This window comes from Rhamphochromis sp. 'chilingali' (assembly GCF_963969265.1).
Source record: "Rhamphochromis sp. 'chilingali' genome assembly, chromosome: 8".
Taxonomy (NCBI): Eukaryota; Metazoa; Chordata; class Actinopteri; order Cichliformes; family Cichlidae; genus Rhamphochromis; species Rhamphochromis sp. 'chilingali'.
Window position 1 is genome coordinate 22,159,914 of NC_137935.1, and position 19,100 is coordinate 22,179,013.

Here is a 19,100-nt window from a genome sequence, read left to right on the forward strand (position 1 = left end):
AATTTCTGTGTGTTACCAGTAATTGTAGGAGTTTCTGAGAGGTATGTGCATTAGTGAATGTGCTTGTGTGTATGTTTGTGTTAGTGAGTTTATCACATATGCAAAGTGAGGATCACATGTAATGACAGGTGGCAGGACCAATGGGATGTTGCAGCCCTGAGTCACACGCTCTCTCTTTCTCACACACACTCCTGAGACCTGTCAGAGCTCAAGACTTAACCATCAAACAAGACAGACAATCTAATGAACTTAGACAGCCATAAGGTGTCCGAGCGCATGCCTTGATATTTATTACGTGGGTATATGCTTGAAATCTGTGTGCGATAGGACTCTTTACTGTCATTACTGCAATCACACACTGTTGGGGAAGTCACAGTTTTTCATTCCACATTTACGAACTCCAGGGAAAAACTCAAATCTTGTTTTCTTTCCAGATGTCAGAAAGCATCAGGCGAGCTGCTGCAACCAGCTGAGTGGAGCAGACAGTCGGCAGACACTAGTGGTACGGTGAAAAATCTCCATTATGTGGTACTACAGTCATTAGTAACTTAACTTTAATTCTAATTGTTTTCACTATTTCTCACAGGGTCTCACCTCATTACTTAACACAACCTATTATGTGGTTAAAAGGATCTAAAAACGCATCATTGTGCTTTGGCTGTATCTCATTAAGTGTTAAGTGCAGGTCAGTAATGTCATCTCTGCCCTCACTCAGTGATATTTGGGCAGCCATTAACTCGATCTCATGATCTTGTTTAGCATCCAGATCAGTGTCAGACCTCCATGCACCAGCAGTTGGATAATTCTTTTTTTACATTTTAAAAATTCCTTTTATTACTTGTAACCAGGGACTGTAGAGTATTTATAAATGCTGTAAATGTAATGTAGCCATTAATAAATGGCAATAACAACCTCAAACTTACTCTAAAACAGAATTATTTAACATTTAATAGACCTGTTAATTATTCCATGTTTTTCCATCCTGCTAAGTTATCTGCACCACAAATCTCTCCATATTCAACCTCCATACTCAACTAACATGAGTTACATGGTTTGCTGGCTTAAGCACTATTTTGGATTTTAGACTGAAGTATTCACAATCTTGTTGGTTAAATTTCCCAATAACAGTACCTGTTCCAGGATGCTCTGTAGTCTCTCAGGCTCCAGGTCAATGACATATTTTCTCTCCTGCCGTCGATCCAGGTCCTCTAAGAGTCTCCGATACGCCGCCTCATTGAAACTCTCCACACAGATTGCACTCACCTGTACATGTCAAATGCGCGCAGGAACACAAGAGAAGACATCATGGATAGAGTCATGCATGTAAACCTCAAGCAAATGAAAAAGCTATTTGAAGAACTAATCACAGAAATGTGAATACACAGCATGGGAGCACAGTGTGTGCATGTGGATGTTTAAATTAATATACTAGTTATGCGCTCTGAGAAAGCATGACAATTCTTGTGCATGTGTGTGTGTTTTAGCAGGTTTCCAAGAATTTGCGCATTTGTGTGTGTCCTGACCTGCCATCCGTTCTGCCCCGCTCGCTCCATAATTGCCTGCAGTATTGCATAACCTAAACAACAGAGAGTAAGGGAAGCAAAAAAGTGAATTAATGCTGCACTAGGTACATGATGCAGTTGAAAAATGGATAAATTATGCTTTGCTGTTTTTTCCAGAAAAAAAACTAAATAAATAAAAGTGCTCGTGTTTTCAAAATCTGTTATCCTAATCATAGTTGAGGTAAAACCTTTGCACACTATACCAGAATTAGCAAAACTGTTTCCAGGTGTGCATTACGCTTAAAAACTAGGGGCAAAATGCTTAGCATTTAACGCATCTTCAACTTAATTTTTTATCTTCCAGCCTGCAAAGTGTAACGTCTGAATTGTCTGTCGAATTCTGACACTCAGTGTTGACATTTCATTGAAATTAAATTCTCAATCCTTTTCCCCCTTAAGAGTAAAATAGGATTAAAAAGTAATTCATGTGTAAATACTTAGTATTTATAGTCTGGAATCAAAACTATAAAATGGACTTCTGCTTCTACAATATGAGGCAACACACCTTTGAACAGGCTGTCTTCTTAATGTGTTTCTAATGAATCTGACTTGATCAAACAAGCAGAAGGTGTCAACATGAGTGACAATGGATATAATATTACACCGAACAAGTGTCATGTTGGGTCAAGACAAATGGGAAACATGTAATAATAAGTAATAACACAATGCAACAGCAATATTCTTTCTTAATATTGGCATGCGGCCATGTTTCTATCACAATGAGCGCTGAAACAAACCTTGATGCTAACTCTCTGAGCAAAGCAGATTCAATCAAAATAAAATGATATCACAATTCGCTGAAAGTCACATGGACACAAAGGCAGAGAAACACGAGTACAGCGGGAGTCTTCTAAAACACAAGACGAGAAAGCACACACTCTAGTTTGACCTTTTTAACCACTAGACTGATGCTATATAGAATCATACATGTGTCTAAATGAAAATGTCTGTGCCTAAAACTTAACCTAAAACTCTAAAAAGGTAAAACTTGGTGTAAAAAAATAACCCAACTTTTGGAGAAAAATAAACTGACAAAAACGATTTTGTGAACTTACGAAATCCACTAAACTAAAAGAAAATTTGTTTTTGACATTTTGTTCACATGTGTCATCATAACCTGCCTGGATGAGACTTTGCTGATTTTGTTTATTAAGAATTAGCAGGTGTGCGTGACCTGGAGTCAACCGCCTTCACAAAGTGCTTTGTTTTTACTGCAATAACCAGTTTAAGACTAGCTAATAAAAACTAAACTAAAAATCATCATTTTGCATTGCACCCTGCCTTTCGCCCTGTGACCGCTTTAGCACACCTGCAACCCTGAACTGGTGAGGCAGAAGAAAATGAAAGAGTGGATAAAAACTAAACTCAAATGAGCTTATCTGCTTCAGAAACTAAACTGTATTGAACACAAAAAAAATCGAAATGAAATCAGAATTAAAACTAATTGCAGAATACAAACTGATTATATTGTAAGTTACTCAGGTGTTTTGCAGTATGTGTGCCTTCCTATGTACTGTTTTTACACATATTATCTAATGCTTTCAGAAATGGGTATGCACTAATGTAATCTATTTGAATTTGTCTGTGAATGCATTTGCCTTTGCATGCACATGTGCAGTTCTGTGGACATCCACAGTTCGTGCCTCTGTGAGTGCGTGTTAGCAGCTGTCTCTGGAGCAGAGCAGGGTGCATAAAACAGATCACAGTGTTACTGCCTATTTTCCAGCACATTACAGGCAGCAGGTCTTGATGGGAGCCTGTAATGAAGGGCCCTGCCTTGGCCAAGTCATGGGTGAGTACAGCCCAAATTCTTACGCATCCATCTTTCGCTCCATTTCTCCCTCCCATCCCCCTTTCTCTCAAACATTTCCCCTCCTTCCTGTGCTATATGCTACTGTACATCCCCAGAGGCTTGTGATTTTGTCTGTCTACTTATTCCTCCTTTCTGTAATGCTCCCCCTGCCATCCTCCACTGCCCCCCCATCTACCTCCACTTTCTCCTCTTCCTAGCCCTTGCCCCCGTCACCTTGTTTGTCTCCTCCTCTCATGACTCACAGCTAATTTTCTGTCTTTTTGACTTTGCCACCAGCACGACTGACCTAACCTGTGTTTCCTGTTCCCCCTTTTCCTTCCTCTTTTTTCCCCCTTTTGCTCCCCCAGGTAATAACTTAAAACAACGAAGGCCACAGGATGCTGGCTGAGGCACCTACACACATGCACACACACACCCACTATAGTACGGTCTGGGGACTTTACGTCATGTTTGACCTGTGTTTCACTCCCTGTGGCTGGGGATTAGTCTGTGTGGGAGTGTATGTGTGTGTCTATTTGTGCACACATGTAGGTGTGTGTGAGAGAAATAACGTGCCAAGCATCCCCATGACAGTGGTTAGGGTCTGAGGGCATCAGCTGTGCCTGCTCCACTAACTTGCGTGTGCTGCATTTTGGCATGGTCGAATCAAAAGCAGGTGAACGCCGCGAGAGCTGACGCCAAATCTTTGTCTCTGGCTGAAAAGTGCCAAATCACCACTGTTTCAGCTGCTGTCCTTATAAAGTCTGCTCATTAATAATAATAATAATGGATTGGATTTATATAGCGCTTTTCAAGGCACCCAAAGCACTTTACAATACCACTATTCATTTACTCTCACATTCATACACTGGTGGAGGCAAGCTACAGTTGTAGCCACAGCTGCCCTGGGGCAGACTGACAGAAGCGAGGCTGCCATATCGCACCATCAGCCCCTCTGGCCAACACCAGTAGACAGTAGGGTAAAGTGTCTTGCCCAAGGACACAACGACCAGGACAGAGAGCCGAGGGATTGAACCGGCGACCTTCCGGTTACAGATGCGATTCCCAACCCCCTGAGCCACGGTCGCCCATTGCCAGTAATAAAACCTTTGTGTTTCCATGAGAACACAGGGCTAAATATGGGAGTTACTTTATGAAAAAAAAGAAAAAAAAAAGAAAAGAAAGGGTTAAGGCTAAGAGGGGTACGCCCTTACTGCTTTTATAGGAATTAAGAGGGTCAGTAGCAGCTGGGTGCTGCTAATCAAATGTCCTTGATTAACTGATCATCTGCAAGTCTGAGCACCTCTATGAAAGAAAAAGTTTTGACAGTTTGATGTTCTGGAGGATTCAGGAATGTTTTAGCTCAATGCTGCAATCTTCCCAGGAGCTGACGTCCCAGGAAATCCACCATATAGTCAAACAATGCAATGCTCGGCCTTAGAAATGCAAAACACCTCCAAGCAATAGGTCTCAGGGTCTATAGGCCTCAGTAAGTGTGTTAAATGTTAAAGTTTGTCACAGCACAATTAGATGAAGATTGACTGGTAAAAAAGTACAACTTTTTTTGAAAGGCTGCCATGAGAAAGCCTCCCCTTAAAAAACAAAAACAAAAACAAAACAGGGCTGTATGACTTAGGTTTGCAAAGATGCTTTTGAAAAAAAATGTCAAGGCTTTAGTGCTTGCATTGGAAAGACATGACCAAAGTGGAGATGCCCAGCAAAGTGCCAAGATTGGTGAAAACCAAACACAACATATCAGCACAAACACCTCATGCCAACTGTTAAGCACAAGCATGGAGGGTTGATCATTTGGGGGCTTGTTTTGAAGCCACAGGACTTGGGTCATCCAACAGGACAATGATCCCAAGCTCAGCAGCAAATCTATAACAGATAGGCTGTAAAAGAAAAGAACCAAGGTGCTGCAAAGACCCAGTCGAAGTCTAGCCCTCAATGCTGTGAGACAGTGTGCGGGACCTTAAGCAAATGCACGAAAACCTCAAATTACAACATTATAAAGCAGAGCGAGCTAACCACAGCAGGTCTTTATCCTGTCTCACCTCCCAGTTGGTCACGGCAGATGGCTGCCCCTCCCTGAGCATGGTTCTACTGGAGGTTTCTTCCTGTTAAAAGGGAGTTTTTCCTTCCCATTGTTGCCAAAGTGTGTGCTTATAGTGGGTCATATGATTGTTGGGTTTTTTCTTTGTATAATTGTGAGGTGTTTACCTTTATAATATAAAGTGCCATGAGGCAACTCTTGTTGTGATTTTGTGCTATAAAATAAAACTGAACTGAATTGAATTAAATGTGAAATACTAAAAATCAAAAAGAAAATTATTACTTTAATTTTAAAAAATTTTTTAACACCAAGGATGGATCCAGAAGCTACTGGATCATGTGGTGTATGTAGTATTAACAGAATGGCATTGAGTCCTATGAAAACAATGACACACCTGCCCATTAGCGCTTGGATTTTTTTTCTGTGATTTTTTTCTGACTTTGCTCTTTAAAACTCAGAAGGAATAAAAGTTAAGTAGAAGAAAATTAGAAGTGGTCAGATTTTGTCTTGGTCATAAGACCACTATATATTCGAACTGTTTTTACATGCAACATTAGCACAGTCATTGCTGGGCATTTACCTCTGTCTGTGTCGTAGAGGAAGACAAATCGGCTCCAGTCATAGTGGTCCAACAGGGACAGCAAAGCTCCTCTGATGGACGGCCGAAGCTGCAGCGTGAACTGGCCCTCGCCTTCAGTGGGGAAGCTGGGTGTCACTAGGCTGATGTGCAGGGCCCCACAAAACGATGTCAGCGTGTTTACTGAACGCTTGTCGTAAAGGCCGAAGATAGCGAAGACCCCCCTTGAATACTGAGAACAGACTGTGGACAGAGAAGAGGTGGAAGATGGAGAGGGGTCGGGGGATAAGGTGTCGGACACAAAAGGGATCCAGGTAGAAGAAGGAAAAAAAGTGGGTAAGTCGACAAAAATACTATATGACACTATATTATACTCAGTGACTCAGCTGCTAGAGAAACGGTCCAAAAACAGCAAGAAGGGAGGATGGAGAAGCCCTTAATTAAATTCACATTGTGGAATCGGGTTTCACATGTGAACCAATTTTAATGAGAGACGGCTTCAACTTGTGTCAGCTATGCACTAACTTTACACTCCTAATTAGACCCACAAACTGCATTTTTTCTTTAATTTATTTTTGAGTTGTGTGTGTGACTGATTTTGCAAATGCCTAATGAAACAGAACAGATCTTGAAAATACATCAGTCATTTTCACATTAGACTGCCTTTGCAAAATGACTTTTATTTCACCCAAAACAGGCCCCAACACAATAGCCCTCCCTGCCACTACTTATGTACTTCCACATGTAGTTATAAATTACAAGCACAAACATTTGCAGGGGCATGGGTTGAAAACCAGACGCCAACCTAAGCTCCCTGACAAGACATTTTCAAATGCTCACACAAAATCGTTCCCAGTTGCCAAAATTCATGTTGCTTCTTATGCCTTTTTTGAGAAAATTAAAATGAAATCCAAACTCCCAACAGCTTTTAGATCCTTAAGATCCATCTCTGCACACATACAGACATGCAGAGCCAAAAAAATAAATAAAAAATCCGAGACCAAGCCACGAGTTCACTTCAAATATAGTCATTTTCTGCTACAGCACTGCAGCTCAGTCGCCAAACATCCGGAAGCTTTCAAACATGACAGAGAGAAGACTAAAAAGCTCTGACATCTTCCGCTATGTCGCTTCTGCAAAATTCTACCCTCTGCTTTGTTTTGTCATTCATCTTTGTAGCTCAACCAAGAAAAAAGCATTTGGTATGTGAACAGAGGAATCCTCCATATTCTCAAAAAAAGAAGAGGACAGAAATTAAGCGAGTGAAGTCTAAGAAAACTGTGTCATCATTTATTTCTTTTTATAGGATTTAATGTTTCACTTCGGCTGCCCACTTTCTCTTTTATCCTCTTATTCCCTCCTCCTCTTTCTTTTCTAAGTCCCATTCTTCCTTTCTTTCAAACAGCCATGTTTTTAGACTTCAGCTCTACCCTGCATCATAATTCATTCTCCGCCCCATCATACGTCACACTGGAGTAAACAGTAAGGCACGAAGACTGCAGGGTTTGCTTTTGGCAACTGTCAGGCATTACTCTAAATTCCTTCCTGTCTTTCTCCCTCTATTTATCTTCTTGTGCATCACATCACCTCATACCTTTGCCCCTTTCTTTAGTTTTCCAGGCAGATGCTCCATCCATCCTCTCTCTTTCAGCTTCCACCATCATCCACTTTCCTTCATCTATAGCTGCCTCCTCTTCCTGTTCCTCCTGCTCTCCCTCCCCCTGGGACTCAGAGTAATTCCATTATCAGCTATAAGCCTCAGTGGGGGTAAACACTGAGGGAGATGCAGCTTTGACGCTTGGGCTTGTGGCAATTAAACAAAGCTGAGGCCCCTACACCCAGGAGGCGATAAGGCAGGGATTTAGTCTCTGATTATGACAGGAGCTAAATGTCTTCAATTCAGAGAACTAGCATACTAGACGTACTTAGCATGCGTCATTCAGCAGTAGCTGAGTCATGGCGTTCTTAAAGTCAATGTTCTTAGTGTCTTCACAAATGAGTTTTACAACTTTTTCCCAGATTTCGGTTGATATTTCAGTGCACATGAGCGTAACATAAGCGATGCTGAAATGAGGTTGTGTTATAAGATAATAAAAAAAGATTGTACTTTTTTAGTGAAGTGCCAGGAAAGTGCAGTACTTGGAGTTTCATCTATTATAAATGCTAAAGAAAATCCATTTGTATGTATAAATCTCAGTACAACTGGCTTGATTTTGGATGAATTTGTGGTAAAAGGATCAACTATTTTGAGTTAAGGAAAAAACCCAGCAGAATGAGAAATAATAGAACTGAAGCACTGAACATGTGAGCTGACATCCTGGGTAGCAGATTGGAGCAGAGCTCCTGTGCCAGCTGATGACTTCTTTTGAAATTTGACTGAAACTTCTGGCTTAGATGCAGCTTATGACATCACTTGTCTTCAAATTTGAATTTTCCCTCTACCTCATGGGCCTCCATCAAAACCTAAAGAAATATTGATAACCTTAATCCCAAACCAGTCTATTTTTATACAATACCAAGACAGCTGCAACTATACACACAGGCCCAGAGCACATAACTGAAATCCCACTTTTCATTCATCTGAGCTTTCATTCTTAGCTTCTGTTCTCCGTCTATCGCTTCTTCTTTTTTCTATTCGTGCTTCCTGATGTTGGTTTTGCCTTTCTTACACTCACTGTCTTCCTTTCTCTCTTGATTCCCTTTCTGATCTATGCCTCTATTGGCTTTTTTTTTTTCTGAAACCCTCTCCACCAACACCACCCTGCCGCAAGGCTGGAATGTGCCAGACAGTGGCGTCATTGTAATAAAATGTGTGCTAAGCTTGCTTCATAAAGCTTTAATGAGAGGAAGGGACCAGCGGCATGGTACATCATCACCACAGTTAAAGCACTGGACACAATAGGTCTCCAGGGACATCTCCTACATTTACATCTAGTTGCTCCCCCTTCACTTGTTCACGAGCATCTCCTTTTTTGTTAATGTACAGTCTGTTTTTTGATTCTTAATTACTCGCTCTGTCTGTCAAACATCTCTGTTTCTCTGCGCATACCCTTCCATAAATCTGATGTCCTTCCTTTGTCTGCATTACTCAAGCCTCTACATCCACGGCCGTCCATGTTATTCTCTGATTTGTATCTCTGTGCTTATATAGAAAGCCCTCTCAATCATCTGCATACTCTGCAAAATCACTTTATTTCTTGTTTTCACATTCAAATTTGTCCAATTTGCATAACAGGGAAGAAAGAATGTTGCTGAAACAGTACAATAATTCACAGTCTAACAGAGTCGCTCTCTTTGCTTCTGGTGTTGTTTGCTCTTTAACCATTTTCCCTCTCAAATTCCTCACCATGATGCTGATGTCTTTACGACAGCTTCTTGCTTTTCTTTTGTTAACATAGCAGAGAGAATAGATACCTTCTGTAATTAAATCACGTTGGATGTGCATGAAATTCAAAAACTTAATTTGTTCTTGTTCAGATGACATGATACAATCTAGGAAGAGTGGTTAGTTGCCTGGACTCACGAAATTCACAAGATTACACGAGATGTCAAACCACAGGAAGAGGCAGACAACCATACACACCACGTGTATTGTATGTATTACTATTTACTATGGTTTAACTTGTCAAGGACAAAAACATAAAGAAAATTCTGCATCAAGCATAGCTTTCCTACTTTTGTTGAGTACCACCATGGTTCAATGCCATGGTGGTACGTGCTGTTGCCTCAGAGCAAGAAGGTCCTGGGTTCAAGTCCACAATCTGGCCAAGTTTGCAATGGGTTCTCTCTGCGTACTCTGGTTTCCTCCACAGTTAAAAGTCATGCAGTTATTAGGGTAAGGGTAATTGGTGATTCTAAATTACCCAAAGGTGTTAAAGTGCAAATGGTTGTTTGTCTCTATGTGATAGTCTGGCGACCTGTCCAGGATGTACCCTGCCCCTCTTACCCTATCACTTCCGCAGCCCAGATAAAGATAAGAGGATGGGTGGATTGGAAGTTGCTCTAAATCCGTTGAATTTTTTTGTTGAACATTATGTAATATGAACACAACATGCACTACAGACAGAAGTTACATTTGTTCATTCAACAAGATTATCACTGGTGTAACAAACAAATATTTTACTAGTTCATGTAACAAGACTGACTTTTCACTTGCCAAAGTGTTTAAACAATATAACATGACTTTAAATAAATTTAAGTAGACTAACTTGGTACAAACAACAACAAACATATATTGTGTGGAAACAACACAATCAAGATGGATTAATATAACATGATTTGTTTAGATGGAATATAAGTGGCAAGATGAAATTACGTTCATCCAATGAATTATTTTTTTTGAGTGTACGCATATACAGACCCATACTGTAGATGCTGTAGTTACCTTCACACACAAGCATCCCTCCATCCTCCAAAGCACACATGCAATTCTCAGTCTGTGATCTCCCATTATCTTGAGGCAAAGGCCAAAATAAAGCACACACATGAGCAAATGAGGAGTACAAGCTTGTTTAAAAGCCATAAGGTGCATTTTCCCTGACATTGCCTGGGGCTGCCTACAGGGTAGAGCAGTAGTACCCGAGAATGGGGTGGGGAGTGGGGACGTGGTGAATACCAATAATCAACTTTATGTGCAATATAATTATAGACAAATGAACTGCACAATGGCTTACACTGAAAGTTCACGTTTAACTCATTTACCCAGGGGTAAGCTCTGGAGAAGCAAGCTCCTGTGCTTTTTTGTTCCAGCGCAGCAAAAGTGAAAGTCCAGATTTTCAAAGAAAAAATATTTAACTGCTTGAGGATGATCCTTTGAACAGTAAAATGTCCACAGTGACTGAGACTCCTACTGTATGTGAAATTAGTTATTCTATTCAAAAAACACATTGTGCCAGTTAGGGTTAATGTTCATTTTTTGCTCTGGTAATTTCTAATGTCTTGCTCTGACCTGTACTTCCTCCCTGGCTCATGTTCCTGATTGTCATCACCTATCTCTTGTTACCCAGCTGTATCCATTCCTGCTGATTATACCTCTGTGTGTGTATGTGTGTGTGTGTTTGTAGCCACAGAGTCTTTCTTGAGTTATCTGATCCAGCTTTGTCTGTTTGTGGAACTCCTGGTTTATTGTGGTCTCTAAAAACCTAAAAAGAACCCACACAGACATGTGGAGAACTCCCCACAGAAGGGACCCAGCCACCAGTGGGTTCAAACCCAGGGGCTTGTTGTTGTGGGGTGACAGTGCTAACCACTGCACCATTCTAGAAGTTTCGTTTATTACACAGTGAAGCACTACATTTGTATGGGCATCAAAAGCTCTGTTAAAGAGGACCATTATAAAGACAAGATAGGAGTTTGGAGATCAATAAAATCTGGCAGAGAGCAAAGTCACTGTATGGATTTCAGATTAGTTCCCATATAATACACCATACTGGAGATTATGACACAATGGAGCAACTCCTTGCAAAAAGCTGCCGGCACCACAAAGGTTAGAAAAGAAAAGAAATTTCATAATATGCCTGTAAAATTGTTTTACTGTTTTCTCCCATTTGGTTCTTTAGAATTGTTGTCTGAAGACCAACAAGGATACCCAATGGTATGTTTTCTATAAAATCATGCAACAGTAAAACACATGAAACACTTTTCCCCACAGCTCTTCTTAAAAAGCAAACAGGTTAACAGATGCTTCTGTAATAGACAATCATGCACACTTTTTACACACGTTTATTTTTAAATCAAGAAAGCAGCTTTTTATCCACTCTATTTATGAGCAGAAAAGAAAAGAAAAAAGGTATGAAGTCAGGCTAAAAGCCTAAAGATTAATATTCTTTGAGAGAAAATGCTCACTACTTTATAAAATAGATCAAAATTAGGAGGCATCCGAGAGCTTTTTAAGCAATGGCCAATTGTTCAGCACCAAAATAAAGAGGTATGCACAGCAGTATAAGCAATATAAGCAAGAGGCATAAACGAGTTATGAAGAATTAAATATTTTTGTGGTTTCCTTCCCGGAGACATTATTATAACGCATTCTTCTCCCTAGAAGAGCTACCTAAAGAGTTTTTTGAATCTCATGGGATATGTTTATCCAGTTTAATAAAACATATTTATAATGCAAAAATCTGCAAACATGCAGTAAACAATTGATCAGACATTTTCAGGGACACCATGCCTCAAGTGGGCTAATTAGTAGCATTATAAAGACAAGATAAACCTTGAAAATCAATAGTCTGGGAAGAACATTCGACCACCTTATGGATTTCATATCGAATCCTCTCCAGTAGAACATAGCTAATAGGATAACTGAGCCACAACAGCTTCATAAACAGGGGCAGTGATTATTGAGAATGATAGATTGCTATGTACCCTACTGTGTGTGTGTGTGTGTGTGTGTGTGTGTGTGTGTGTGTGTGTGTGTGTGTGTGTGTGTCTGGTTTTGCTGTGCTTGTGAATAAGGCCATTCATTTCTCTGTCTGCCTACTTCTCCCGTCTATCTCGCTCTGTCGTCCCTTTTTTCTTCCCTCTTTCACAAAACTGCCTCAAGCAGAGAGAAAACGGAGGCTTCGGTTGTTCTCAGTGAGGGAAGGAAAGAAGAAATGGAGAGAGAGAGAAAAGCAAGAGAGGAAGAGAGTAGTTCCAAAACCCACGAGGGGCTCTGACAGCAAGAGAGTGTAAAGTCTGCCAAGCAGACAGTGCAGAGGAAAAGAAGAGGTAGAGAAAGATATTTACAAACAGAGAGAAAGAGAAAGTGAGGAAATACTGCTCTGGAGGGCAGTGAAGGAATAGAAAAGGCTTGGAAATTAGTCCTTAAATGCACTCATAGCCATTTGAATGTGTTGGGAGTCAGGTCTTCACATTAATAAACACAAGCACACACTGACGTTTACACTAACACACTGACACACACCGACACACACACATGCACAGCTGCTTCAAAGAGCATTCATAATATGTCTTTTTTTAGGACCAGTGTCTGAATACAGGGTTGAATGTCGGGTCAGGGGTGAGGGACATCAGGAGAAAATGCTCCTGGGTAGAACTACCACACTTACTTCTTTATTCTCTTTGATTGCATCTTTCTGCTTCTCTGCACCTGTTCATCCTCCTCACTCCTCCCCAGCTCCTCCCCCAGGGCCTGTCCCCGAGGCTTCATGAATAAAGCTTCTAAGAATAAGAATAATGACTGGGGAAAATGAGGACAGGTACCCAAGAGAGAGGCAACTACAGTACTTGTGTGGCCTTTAGTGTTATCCCATTTAGGGAATACTAATAGTTGGTGACACTATGGCTCACTCCCTGCTATCAAATATATGTAAAAATAAATACTTGGACACTCTAGTTCTTACTTTCGGATCATTTATCCTGTGACTGAGGTGAGTTAAATGTTACTAATTTTCTGCAGTTCACAGTGAGTTGAGGTTATTGGCTGTCTATCTCAGTCACCTAGAGAATATGTTCATATAGAGTAAATATATTAGCAAATCTTACAGTGCATTTCATTTGCAAACCCACAGGTTTTTCTTTTACAGTGAAATTTCCACTTGCACGCTTTGGTGTAACTTCAGCAGCTCTCAAGTTTTCTGTCCTTGTGTGAGTATACAGTCTTGTTGGTAAAAACCGATTTTTACCGACAGGATCGTATAGACTTATATCAGTGTAGGAGCTTCTCAAGGAGTCTCACATTATGCTGTGGGAGATGTTGCAACAGCCTGAAAAGACATTCTGGAGAAAACTAAACAAAAGAAATATTTGCCATAGTTTTGCTAACTTTTTTGACTTTTTCTAGTCCTACATCAACAAAGGCTTTTTCTTTTTGGCGACACTTATTGTTCCAGAAAAGACTGCAGTGAGCTCAGTGTGCCTATAAGAGCGAATGCGAACAGCAATGGTCTGTGGTGACGTCACAGAAGGAGTGCAACAACAAACAATCAGCGCAGTGCCCAAGAACCTGCCATAAATGTTTGTTGAAGCAGAGGTTATGATCAGTGATGGGAATAACGACATTACAAGTAACGGCGTTACTTTTTTCAGTACTATTCCCATCGTTACAACGCCGTTACCATTAGAGAGATTTGTGACGTTTAGCGTGTTTGGAGTGTGTAGTTAATGTGTTGTCTTGTGTAGTTAGTGTGTAGTGTTGTGGATAGTTTGGTGTTGTGTTTCAGAACAATGAGGCGACTGCTGTCTCCAGGTAGAAAAAGGAGTGATACACCTGCTGTCAGACCTGCAGGTATCAGGCTGTGATGTTTTCCTTTATAGTGGACGGAAATTATTTTTTTGAAGTGGCACAAATAATTTGTGTGGCATCTTATTGAATGCAGAACAGCTGATTGTTCTGTAAATAGTTTGAAATGGTTATAACAAAGGGTAAAAGGCTGCAAATAACTTTGTTGTTTGCAAAACTTGTGCATATGATTTTAAAATTGACAATTTATATTTGCATTTAAAGTTATGAAATAGGATTCATTAAACATGTTTGTGGTTGTTACAGTAAAAATAATAACTTTCTACTCGGATTTTATGTTTTTTGTCTGATTTTAGATCAATTGTTAATTGTGTTAATACAGTATGTCAAAATGAAAACATAACTATAAATTCAGACACGTGAGGATGATACCAAACAAGGCAAAGTAAATAGTTTTTAAAGCTGAAATGTAGAGGGAAAATTAAAAGTAGTCAAAAATGGCCAATTATACCCTGGACCCCAGAGGGTTAAACATTTTTTTTTTTTAAAGTAAAGCAATAGTTACTTTTCAAGTAATTAATTACTTTTAGAATCTTGTAACTCAGTTACTAACTCAGTTACTTTTTTGAAGAAGTAACTAGTAACTATAATTAATTACTTTTTCAAAGTAACTTGCCCAACACTGTTTATGATATTCACCTTAATTTCTGCAAAGCTGAAATGCACGTATGTAAACATTAATCTCTGGTCTTACTATCATGTGCTTTATAGGTCCATCACGCAGTCTAACCAACCAACATGCTTAACTTAGGAAATAAATCGTATCCAGAGCTCCAAATGTAATTGCAGAACACATTTAGAAACACAAATTTGTCTGCAAAATGTGTTCTCATTAGGGCTGGGTATCGTCACTGATTTCTAGAATCGATTCGATCCACGATTCGATTTGATTCGATTTGAATTGGGGAAATTTTGCCTCAGACAGTCAGAAATATTATAATCCTGATCACTTACCAATACATATCTATATTTTTATATCTATAAAAAGAAAGCTGACACTTGTGAGATGTTATCAAAGATGTAAGCATCACAGCAGATTCCTTTGTGTCAAAGTAACTGAGGATAAAACACAGAAAAACATGAAGGCGGTTTTCCTGGTCTGGGTTTTTATAGCAGATGACCTTAAAAATATTGTGCAGTCAAAAACGAAATAAAGCAGAGCAAAGTTACAGAGGTTTGATTAGAGACAGCTAAGCATTTTGCAATTTTGCATAATTTTAAAAAGTTTAAATTTGTTCAGTATTGAACAGCAGAAATGACTACTTTTAATTTTCCCTCTACATTTCAGCTTTAAAAACTATTTACTTTGCCTTGTTTGGTATCATCCTCACGTGTACGAACCTTCCAGATCTCTCAGGTCATCTGGATCCGGTTTTTTATCAGTTCCCAGAATCAGAACCAGACACTGAGAAGCTGCATTCAGCTTTTATGCTCCACATATCTGGAACAAACTCCCAGAAAGCCTCAGATCAGCTGAAACACTCAGTTTATTTAAATCCAGGTTGAAGACTCACCTATTCTCAGCTGCATTTGAATAAAACACCAAATCCACAATGTTAAGCTTAAATTTCAAAATTTACATTTTAACTACTGATTTTATCTACTGTTTTTTTTAAAATAATTTTTAAATCATGCTTTTTATTTGCACTTTGAATCACCTTGTTGTTGAATTGTGCTATATAAATAAACTTGCCTTACCTTCTTGTCGGAAGTACGTAAAAAAAACAAAAACAAAACAGCGGCCAACACCGTAGACTGGTGGGTAATAAGTAGGGGTGGGTTTTGATTATTGATTTAGAGAGAGAGCAAGCTCTACATGAAGTGTGATTTTATCGTGGTGGAAGCAAAACAGCAAAAGTAAGAGGAAATTCGTGACTATGTTTATGTGAAGCGAAATGTGAAGCGTAGTTTGGATTGTCTTTGGCTGCTGGTTCAGTCAGTATTGTTTGGAGAGATATAAAACCTGCAGCTTCAGAATCTAGCGCAAAAAGGACGTAAACACAAAGCGCCCACTGACACTTCAAAATCAGTGAGCTGTCGGCTTTCAGCACCGACGGCGTGTCCGTGTCCACATACGTGCGTCGGGTGAGAAAGGCAACATCTCACTGATTCGGATGCGTTGGGTCGTGTTTTGTGTTCACGTCTTTGTGCAGAATCCGTGTACCTGCTCTCATTTACTGTTTTAGCTGTTTGGTGGTTGTAGAAATTTTGTGAGGTTTAACCTGAGATTCTGGCGTTTCAGGCAAAATAAATTTATATTTAAAAATTGATTCAGGATTTTAATTAATTCATATCGCGTTATCCAACCCAGAATCAATTTTAATCCATAAATCGTTAATCAAAACCCACCTCTAGTTCTCATGCCAGGGTGTCAAATACCCCTAAGGTGTCTTTTGGCGTCAGTATTCTCCAAGTTTGTCACACTGCTCCGAGCTGTTTTCACTCACTGCTTTGCTGGAATGCGGTACCAAAGCTAGTTTGTCAGATGTGGAAGCAGATGATGTTTTAAGTTAAATGAGCTCTTTAACATCATCCACCCTACAAAAATGGAGTGGAAAGCATATCAAAAAAATAGACTTCTTCCTCATTTTTTGAATTGCACAAACATGAAATTGACATTTCGTAAAGAGTCACTTCTGGTTTTGAACATTTTTAATAACCTGTCTTAATGTGGTGTGAAGCCTGCACATCAGGGCTATAATGAGCTTCAAAAATTGCTTCTTAATATTAAGTTTGTGGCATTTTCCTGCATTAGTCAACTCTGAAAATGGAGGGTTCTAATAAAATGGGGAGCAAGGGAATTACATGCACAAGTGATTGAACACCGATGTGAGTTGTCAACTGTTATTGTCTCAGTCCAATGAGCCATGGACACGACCAATCAGCAGTTCTGTTTTCTGTGTAGTCGTGAGGAAGCGATCGCATTTTGGTAACATCTCATTAGTGTCTCAAGTTCATATCTCTTAGCTCAGCACATTACTTTGGAACATGAGGCTCTTCTAGAAAAGATTCTGCTGCCCACACGTCACAGAGATTTACTGCAATTGAAAACTAACATAACCAGGTTAAGAATGATGCTGCACTTACAAGCCTCAAACACCAACACACACAGCCACACGACTGATGTGCCACCGTTTAGTGTGATCATTTTTGTAAGTCGTGGGGCACGATCGCCCCACAACTTACAAAAATGATCACACTAAACGGTAACCTTCCGATTACAAGGCAAACTCCCAACTCTTGAGCCACGATCGGCTCAAGAGTTGGGAGTTTGCCTTGTAATCGGAAGGTTGCCGGTTCGAGCCCCGGCTTGGACAGTCTCGGTCGTTGTGTCCTTGGGCAAGACACTTCACCCGTTGCCTACTGGTGGTGGTCAGAGGGCCCGGTGGCGCCAGTGTCTGGCAGCCTCGCCTCTGTCAGTGTGCCCCAGGGTGGCTGTGGCTACAATGTAGCTTGCCATCACCAGTGTGTGAATGGGTGGATGACAGGTTGTGTAAAGCGCTTTGGGGTCCTTAGGGACTAGAAAGGCGCTATACAAATACAGGCCATTTACCATTTAAGTAGCAATTGCAATAAATAGTCCACCTTCCTAAATATCTTACCATTTATGAAACAAAACAATGCTTGAATGTCCCCAGGATTGTCTTTACCGAGGCGTGTTATCAATCTTGTAATGGAGAACCTGACAAAAAGTCTCAAAGCAAAGTTCCAGCCCAAAGCAGATCTGCTCACAGCTTGATACACCAGTAAAACATGCATGCACACACAGACTCCCACATCTGCACGCGCAGTTGGAGCAGCATATACAACGCGCTACAAAAAACTTTGTCTCAACAGTGAGGTCTGCAACTTCTGAGATAAAAGATGGAGAGAGTAAGGAAGGGGGAGGGAAATGATAAGAGGGAAAGAACGACGGAGACTACACATCACCTGTCACAGGGCTTTGCTACCATATGGGATGCAGTTTTTTAAATAGGGATAATCTATAGTGTGTGCATGCATGCGTGTGTGTGTGTGTGTGTGAGTGAGTAAGAGACAGTGTTTTTTTTTTCAGTCATCTTTAAGGAGTACTAACGATAGCTAAAACCCCCTTGGGCTGTCCAGTATGAACACAGGCACCTCATCCCCCCCAACCCCACCACACACACACACACACACACACACACACACACACACACACACACACACACACACACACACACACACACACACACACACACACACACAGCCAATATCAAAACCATTCATCACAGTAGACAAGGGAGGAGGGAGGGCAGGAGAAGAAAGTAAGGAGGAGAGAAAGAAACTCTCTATGCCAGCCTCATATTGTATGTAAGTACTGTGCTTTTATCTCCCCCGAGGAGTGATCGCACAGAAAAATCTGCAAAATAAAAAAAAAAAAAGCCCACCACTTTCCAATGGTATAGCACACTTGATGTGTACTTTTCTCTTGTGATGTGCCTTGTGTTATCCTTGCAGTTTTGCAACCATCCAAAAGCCAATTTAATATTCTCCGCTTGTTCATTTCACACTCTGATTCAACAGCCCAAGGTGCGTAAAGCCGTTTTACTGGACAACTTTAGGTATTTTTGAAGTGGATGCTCCTTCTGCTCTACGCTCTGTGTGATTGCTTCTTAGGAGCGCCTGCAAAAACATGATAAGTAGCAATCACACAGAGCGCTAACTAGGTCATATGTGCACAAGTGCATCACGGTGACTATAGTTACCACTACTTAGTAGCTAATTACTATTGTCAAATAGTATCCTTAGCCTTCATCATCAGTGATGAAAGAAAAAGTTAATGTGACAAAACTCAAAACTGTGGTTGTGGTTTGGATAGGTTTAGGTACAGAGTGAGATGAAAGTACACC

The 19,100-nt window shown here is 40.3% G+C and overlaps 1 protein-coding gene across 7 annotated transcripts in view; it reads right to left on the reverse strand.

Annotated features, from left to right (window-relative positions):
• Positions 1-19,100, reverse strand: part of gria4a (glutamate receptor, ionotropic, AMPA 4a) — a 123,926-nt gene that overhangs the window by 55,539 nt on the left and 49,287 nt on the right. For 6 of the 7 annotated variants that reach the window (XM_080888817.1, XM_080888823.1, XM_080888818.1 and 3 more), the window contains exons 3-5: positions 5,991-6,230; positions 1,524-1,576; positions 1,132-1,263 (exon numbers count right to left, since the gene is read on the reverse strand). In XM_080888817.1, coding sequence (XP_080744943.1) covers positions 1,132-1,263; positions 1,524-1,576; positions 5,991-6,230 — 425 coding nt within the window. Of the gene's footprint in view, positions 1-1,131; positions 1,264-1,523; positions 1,577-5,990; positions 6,231-7,581; positions 7,660-19,100 lie in introns of those variants that run through there. The other variant, XM_080888819.1, reaches the window with a different exon arrangement.